General features: G+C 45.1%; 1 protein-coding gene across 1 annotated transcript; it reads left to right on the top strand.

Moving 5' to 3' along the window:
- The first annotated feature begins 155 nt into the window (after positions 1 to 155).
- RAB19 (RAB19, member RAS oncogene family) lies at positions 156 to 4,534 on the top strand. Its single transcript, XM_009288356.2, has 4 exons — positions 156 to 194; positions 388 to 600; positions 1,439 to 1,622; positions 3,983 to 4,534. The coding sequence occupies exons 2-4, from the start codon at positions 406 to 408 to the stop codon at positions 4,246 to 4,248; spliced, it is 645 nt and encodes a 214-aa protein (XP_009286631.1). The 5' UTR covers positions 156 to 194; positions 388 to 405; the 3' UTR covers positions 4,249 to 4,534.
- Positions 4,535 to 8,146: the final 3,612 nt, after the last annotated feature.

Raw genomic sequence — 8,146 nt, 5'->3', positions numbered from 1 at the left:
GCCTCCCCCCACGCGGGGGGCGGGGAGCGAGCGGCGCCGGCACCGCTCCCCCAGCTGAGCCCGCGGGGCAGGGCAGGCGAAGGAAGAGGAGGAGGAAGAGAAGGAGGAGGAGGACTACATTTCCCGCCGGCCCCGAGAGGGCCGGGGCGGGTACAAAGCGGGCGCTACCTGTCCCGGCAGGTGAGCGCCAACAGGTGAGCGGGCGGCTGGTCGGGACAGGGGCTCCTTCCCCGGGCCCTCGGCTGCCGGGACCTGTCACCTGTCCCGGCAGGTGAGCGGTGAGCGGGCGCCTGTTCGGGACCGGGGCTCCTTCCCCGGGCCCCCGGCTGGCGACCCGGGTGGGCCAGGGCGGCGGCTCCCCCTCACTGCCGCGCTCCCCCGCCGCAGGCCCGCCCGGGAGCCGCGATGCCTTTCTCCAGCTCCGGCGCGGACGATGCCTTCGACTACCTCTTCAAGATCATCCTGATCGGGGACTCCAACGTGGGGAAGACCTGCGTGGTGCACCGCTTCAAGACGGGGCAGTACAACGAGAAGCAGCAGAACACCATCGGCGTCGACTTCACTGTGCGCTCGATGGACATCGACGGCAAGAAAGTGAAGGTCAGTGGCCGGAGTGAGCCCGAGCTGCTCAGTGGGCAGCACCTGCTTCCCCGTTACCGTGCCGGCGCGGGGGACGCACAGCGCCTCCTGCTCGGCCCTGCTGAAGGCAGCAGGCAGAAGCCGGGGGTATTACCGAGGGGAGCTCAGCAGGGTGCCCTGGGGGACGCAGTCACCCTAACCTGGGTGCGTGCTTGCCCTCGGGGCTTCTCTGGATCTATCCGTGGAGAGGGCTCACGCTTCGCCTGTAGGGAGTTCTTCGAAAGCCGGCTCTAGTTTGGAGGGGAGGTCTCTTTCCTCATTCAGAGATGTGGGGGTTTGAGCTGAGATGCGGAGGAGGGAAACCCTCTCGTTTGCAAAGGCTCCGCTTTGATGCATGCTTGATCTGAGGGAAGATGAAGACTTGCAAGATGAACACCGGAAGAAATTGTTAGCTAGAACTTGCCTCCATGCGCAGATGAAAGTTCAGATGTCTGCCCTTTATATAGCTTTGCTTTGCCCAGCCCTGCATCAGGGCTTCTTGGCTCTTCTTCCTTTCCTATTAAAAGGCTGTAATACTCTATCTTTTAGTACAGTTGTTGAAACTGGGTTTCTTGGCCTCTTTGCAAAGCTGGGTTTACCCTTGCAGCTTTCTCTTTGGTCTGTGTAGATTGTCTTTAGGGGCATGTAAATGTCTCTTCAGATCTAGAGAGGGCAAAGCCACGCTGTGGGTGTAGTGGAGCGAGCTGGGACAGGTCTAACCGTCTTCTAGACAAGGGCTTTCAAAAGCATAGGTGCCGATGGCAAACACCTAGGAAGCAGCATTCGCCAGTCTTTACAACTTCTGTCCTTTCTCTTACAGATCCAAGTGTGGGACACAGCTGGTCAAGAACGCTTCCGGACAATAACCCAGTCCTATTACAGGAGTGCCCATGGGGCCATCCTTGCCTATGACCTTACTAGGAGGTCCACATTTGAATCCATTCCTCACTGGATTCACGAAATTGAAAAGTATGGTGCTGCAAACTTGGTCATGATGTTAATTGGTAGGAATCTAATTTTAAATATGATGTTGTATAGCTTTTTTTAATACATGTATAAAACCCTCCCTCACTTTCCCCCCACTACTTAAAACATCTATAAACTATGCATTAAAGAAGAATGCAGTTGTAATTAAAATAGATCAGAAATAGTATCAATTTGACCTAAGCTTAAAAAATTAGGAAAGTCACAGCCTGGTCTTGACTGGGTCCAAGCCCATTGCAGACAGTGAAACCTTTTTACTTGTTCCTTTCCTGCGGGAATAATGCAACAAACTTGCTGCCAGTCTAGCAAGCATGGACAACCTTATTGAGGTTAGAATTGCAGTAAGTCTGACCTTATACTCCCGATGCACAAGAATTTAGCGGCTCAATAATTCAAGACAAAGGGGAATGCACACAGCAACACAACTCCTCGTTCTCACCTTTCCTCTCTGTTCTTTTGATATGCATGTGCATTACTCTGTAATCGATCAGGTAAGACAGTAGATGAGGACATGGCTTTCACAGAGCACGAAGTAAAGTAGTCTGCATTCCTCTTCCTCCTCGTTTATTCCACTAGCATTCAAGAAACTTTGCCTCTTGAGGAAAGGAAGGGGTAGAAATTTCTGAGAATGGAGCTGGTAGGAAGCAGTGTGGTTCTTTCCCTTTGTGTTTCAGGTTATTATTGCTCCTCCCTCTCTCAAGGAAGGAGCTGCAAATGAGAGAACTGGTGTAGTAAAATGACACAGCTTTTATTTACATTCCACTGCTTCTGCCTGTTCCACTGTGGCACTGTGCCGAGAGCAACACATACAGCCGCAGCAGCTCAAACTGGCTCTTGAGGATAGGCAGCGTTGAGCCCCACAGCGCAGCAGGCGTGGGACCTGAGCTTCTGCTTGTGCTCCTAGCAAATTACTTATTTCTGCTGTGGTGGTTCTTCCTGTTCTTCCTCTGAAGAAACAAACAACAAATTCTGACCTGACTACGGGTGTGGGAGGGAGGGGGGGGGGGGGGGATCACTAAACATTGGTAGGGTTTTTTCTAACTCTACTCATTAATCTAAAGAACAAGACCTAGCTCTGTGTGTGTGGTGTGGGCTGGTTGTTGGTGGTGTTTTAAGAAAGAAGTTCTGAAATGGGTAAAAATAAAGCTTTTGTCAAGGATCCAGCTTGGTGCTTTCTTCCAAAGCTGGTGCCGTTTGCTTTACTTACTCTGGCAGGAAGTCTTTGTACATTTAATTGCACATAGTCATGTTATACACTTTTCTAGCATGAGGTTAAGGTTAAGAAGTCTAACTTTCCCATCCGCAACTGAAGGCGGAAAGAGGGGGAGCTCTTTTTAAGAAGGCAAACTACCCTCAAGCAAGGTGGGTTTTTTTTTGGGGGGGTGGCTTTCTTTTGTGGGGTGGGTTGGTTTTTTTTCCTTTTAGAAATACTGAAAAGGACTTAATGGGATGGGAGTTGGCTTATATATGCTTCAAATTCAAGATCTGAATTTGATGAAGGGTTGTCTTGAAACTATGAATGTAGACTCCAGCCAGGTACCGCATGTACCAGAACTGATACTTCCACATGTGCTGCAACTACTTAAATATACAAAGGTATTTTATCTGAGGTGTTTCATTACTTCTGACAGATTTTTGACTAAACTGCTTCAAGTAAAAGTTTAATCTGTATGTGCAGAAACTTCTTAAGTATACATCTTGAGCATTAAGGTAGCTGGTGTGAATTCTTGTCTTTTTTGACATCATCTTAAAATGACTGACTTGTATAAATAGGTCATGTTAAAATCTGATTAACAGTTGAGCAGGTTCTTCCTGGGTTTTAGCGGGGTTTTTCTAGAGGAGATCTGTTTTAGACTAACAACGTTCCAGATCTTCAGAGCTGAGCATCCACTTTGAGATGTGTCAAGGTAGCTTGACAATAGCATAACACATCTGGCTTCCACTGAAGGTTAAGAGAGGAATAAACCTTCACGCAACATTGCTTTGGTTTACTGTGTGCAATCACTGTAGCTACAAGACTCTTATTCTCTTTAAATATTTAAACTTAAATGAAACTTAATGTTTAAAAACACTAGGGAATAGGAACCAACAGTTGCTTCCAAATAATCCTCTGGCACCACTACCTACAGTAAGTAATTAGATGAACACAGGTTTTTAGTTTTTGTTTGGATTTTAACTCATTTGATATCATCATATAATTAGCTGTAGGTCTGATCCACATTCTATGTTTGTGGCTCTGATGTGCCCACATCTTGTTTTTTCCAGTAACTCTTATTCCTAACATTAATTCAATTTTGTTAAACAATAGATTTATGTATTGCATTTAAAGGTGAATTTTGAGAGCCTAAATTATTGAATTATCTATTTGCCTTCTTTTAAGGGAACAAATCAGATTCACTGGATAAGCGCCAAGTCCTGTTTGAAGATGCCTGCACACTGGCAGAGAAGCATGGGCTCTTAGCTGTACTGGAGACATCAGCAAAAGAAGCTCAAAACATAGAAGAGGTGTTCACGTTGATGGCTAAGGAGCTAATAGCCCGAAATACCTTGCAGCTCCATGGAGAGAACCCTCCAAACAGCATCTATCTTGATTCCAGGCCAGTGATTGCCAGTCCAAGTGTGGAGAAGACCCAGTGCCTCTGTTGAAGAGAGATTTCAGGAAGAACTTGGAAGTCACCATTCTTCTGAGGCTGTTTGATTTCATTTTATTCAATTGATGAAAGTGTGCTATGTGGCCTCAAGCCATCTCTCTTGATCTCTCTACCTTGCAGTCTGGCTTGTAAGTATCTTCAGAGATTGTGATTGCTGTTGGTAGCACAGGTTGCTTTGAACATGGCAGCTGATACTTTAACACAAACTTCTGAGCTGAGAGGGCTCAGGAAGCTGCCAGCCCTTGCCTTAACCAAAGAGAACTGTAAAAATTATTGCCTTTAATTATATCCTTAAATGATTTTCTGGCTGTGTCAGAAGATAAATTTGCACCAGAGCTCTGCATTGATTTGACCCTTCTAAGCTATGTTGTTTGTTCTAGTGCAAGCACTTCACTCTTTGCCAGTAGCTTTAAAACATCTGACGCATGCTTGGACAGCACTAACCCATCATTGCTTAAACTTTCATTTAGGGGTGGTCCTGATGGCAGGCATGTAGCCACCCATCCCAAGGAACTTAGTAACATTTGTGAAAGAGTACATGATTTCACATCTGTGCTGACTTCCTCACTAGATAAACCTGCAGACGTCCCTGGGGTTTCATTGCCGGCAGAATATGATACACTAGAGTCCCAACCTCCTTCCTGGGGTGAGAAAAGTTGTATTTCACTTTGCTCTCTAATTGTAAGAATTGTTTCCAGTAGTGATCTCTGTCTTGCTACATAGACTTGCTAGGAGCAGCGAAGCTTCCAAGGCACCAGTAATGGCCTAAATCAATGCTGTGGTGAAAGGACTTTTTTTTTCTTCCTTCCACCCCCCCATCCTTGTCTTGCTTTTGATGTGCTGGCTTTAATCAAAAGCCTTCTGTAGTTTGTGCAATGGGCCAATGGCAGCTTGAGAGTATGCCTGTAGGTTTTCAAGGGAGTGTGAAGAAGGGACTCGAGCTCCTGTAAAACTCAGCAAGGGGTAAGATGGTTTAATCATGTAACCTCGCCTTAGAGCAGGAAGGGAATGGTATGGGGCATACCAGAAGGCTACCCCTGGGCAAGTATATATACTATATATGTACTCTACTGCTGTTGAGACTGAACATCTTGGTAGCAACAGAAGGTTTTGTATTGCTCCTCCCAAATGCAAGCTCTGCTACTGGGGGCTCACTTCTTCTATGTACCAGAACTGAATGAAGGGTTTGGGGTTTTGGGTTGGTTTTGGTTTTTTCCCAGTAGATGGAAACAGGGAAGGAGAGGGAGGAAAGAAATATTATACAGAAGAAGTTTTTTGACGTGTACCAAAGTGCATCACTTCATTACTGTTAAGCTATGAACTGGAACTCAAACTCTGTAATAAAATACAGTCTGGGTTACATGCAAAGAAGCCCTGGGAAGGCTGGTATGCTGCTAGCTTACCAGACGGCAGTCTACCCATGTTTCACAAGTTCTTGAAAAATAAGGAAGAACATGTAGCAATTATTTCTGGAAAATCTTGTCTGAGCAGCACAAAAAATAAAGCAGAATGAATCATTGATTTATAGTCTTGCAAATATTTCTAATATTAATGCTTCCTCTGGCCAGGTTCTTTGCTATCATGTGCAAGGAGCAGGAGTTAATTCAGCTATGTGTAGACTGAGGGAGACATCTTCAATGCCTTTTCTAAGGCAATCTCTAAGCCTTTTGCTATAGCCTGCTGTGGAGAAAGCTTCATCTTCTTCAGGCATCCTCTTTCTGATGTTTACTTTTAAAATCTTAATTTCATCTTGATTTGGTACTAGCCTAGTAGCTGCATTTCAGTTTGCATGTTTAAGCAACAGCAAACACTGTAACCTTTCAAAGTAGCTGAACAAGTAGCAATCCAGCTTCCAAACAACTAGTTTCTACGCTTCTTGTCACTAGGAAAACAGTCAAATGTAAGTTTAATATTCTTATGTGTTTAAAATCCAAACTACTCCTGGCAGTAGTCTGTAATGGAGCAGTTTCTACTTTTATTTTTAGTATCCACACTTAAAACTGCTAGCAAACTTTGTTCTATTTCAGCTATACCACAGATAGATAGTATTTGTAGCAAACACTAATCTTCTAGGACACCTGAATAGAAAAGTACTGTGTTCATCTCCACTCACACTCTTTCATTAGCCAAGAATTAGAGGAAGGATCTTACCAGCAGAGTATTAACCTTTGTACGGTTCATTGGGTTTACTGCCTTAATTAAGAGATTACTGTATGAAGTTATTTTGCTTACCCTCAGTGTGGAGACTCCTGCAGGCTGATGCTCCTGTAACTGCCCAGCACTGCCAGGTTACAGGGCTCTTGCCATTCTCTTCCCGCACATGTGGAGCCACTTACTTTGCAAGTCCTTCACTGGCAGAAAGCTGTGCAACACGGGATCAGGGAGAACAGGCTTGTCATTGTGCTGTGAGCTGCACTGTTCCCTTTCCTTTAACAGGTGTAACAGGCTCCTTACTACTCTTTCAAGAAACTAGTCTTAAACACCTACCCGTTGCTAACACAGGAGCGTGACCTCTTTTGGCTGGTTCTGTTCGGCATCTTCCACAAGCCCTTTGGGCAGTTATACTGAATGGTTTCCACAGGGTCATTTTTTAAGCTGTCCTCACGTGGATGAAGCGCAAGCTGCAGCAGTTGCTAACAAGAAGGTTCTTCAGAGTGTATATAGTAGACAGTGTTATTCATGAGGTAATACATGAAGAAAGCTATAAACTTTAAAAAAATCCCTCTATTATAGCATGTTATTCTAGATGGTAAGATAGCAACCACTAGATTAAAAAACAAGCACAGTGTAACTTCTGCAGTTCTGCCTTTCCCCATCACAGAGCAGATGGAAGCATGCGGCTATGACAATGCAAGGAGTATTAACTGCTATGGAACCTTATATTAATGTTTTTGTTCCCCCAGCATCACATGCAAATTCAATGTGCTTCTTGACAACATCATTAATGCACTTGTAGAAAGTGTAGCTTATTGTAATGTTGTTTACAACGCTATTCTAAAAACTACTACTGTCCCACAGTTTTAAGAGCTGCATATCCAGCTTGAAGATGAGCTTATTTGTTAGATTTTTATCTACTTGGAAGAAGTACTTGAATCTTAGCTGTGGCACATTGCTTGCGTTGATATCATGGCCGTGCCAGATGAGACTGAAGCAGCAGCTATCCACATAACAGAATAACAAAAAAACTAGAAGTATTTTTAAATGGAGCAAACTCTAACAGCGCCTGGAAGCTGACTGGCTTAAAAGCAAACATAACTGCAACCCAGTGATGTGGAAGGCACATGGCACTGCCTATGTGGTCAAGCTTTTTCCTCATACACAGGGGACAGGCTATTAATAACAAAAGCTGAGGTTCTTATCTAATCATCCCAGTTAATGTTTAAGTATAGTCAGAAAGGAGACAGGGAAAGCAATTTTCAGGCCCTGAACAGAGGTAGAGAGCTCGATCCTGGAGCCTTCTTTCAGGAAGGAGATGCATGCCTGTACTTTTGGACAGGGAACTGAAACAGCAGCTTTCCCCAGCCAGGTGAGTGCTCTAACCACAGCACTCTTTAGAGGTGCCCCTTCCCAGCTGTGGGCTGCCAATAGGCAGATTTTTATGTATCTCAGTTCCCAGAACACCACATTTGGCTGCAGGCAGGGGGGCTTTAACACTCATCGCTCAGCGTACTGACTCCTGAATCCATTTTCAAGCACCTCTCTCAAGCAACTGTGTCAAGGACTGGAACTACAACAGGCAGTGCTGGGATATCAGAGTCCTTTGAGAGTAGTTTTAGACAGGCCAAGAGCCCCTTTTACCTAAGAGTACTTCAACTTTTAATAGGAACTTGCAGTCTGAGAGAGGTAGGACTTTTTAAAGTCTTTTAAAGCGCTTTTTCTAGTGCTGTTATTCT

The sequence above is a fragment of the Aptenodytes forsteri genome, unplaced genomic scaffold (genome assembly GCF_000699145.1).
Source record: "Aptenodytes forsteri isolate BGI_AS27 unplaced genomic scaffold, ASM69914v1 Scaffold56, whole genome shotgun sequence".
NCBI classification, from domain to species: Eukaryota; Metazoa; Chordata; class Aves; order Sphenisciformes; family Spheniscidae; genus Aptenodytes; species Aptenodytes forsteri.
The sequence above is the reverse complement of the archived record's forward strand: the minus strand, read 5'-3'. Positions and strand labels throughout refer to the sequence as shown.

Coding starts and splice junctions, on each gene's coding strand:
- RAB19 (XM_009288356.2), top strand. CDS start 406: ATGCCTTTCTCCAGCTCCGGCGCGGACGATGCCTTCGACTACCTCTTC. Junction 601..1,438: donor TCGACGGCAAGAAAGTGAAG/GTCAGTGGCCGG, acceptor TTTCTCTTACAG/ATCCAAGTGTGGGACACAGC. Junction 1,623..3,982: donor CTTGGTCATGATGTTAATTG/GTAGGAATCTAA, acceptor CCTTCTTTTAAG/GGAACAAATCAGATTCACTG.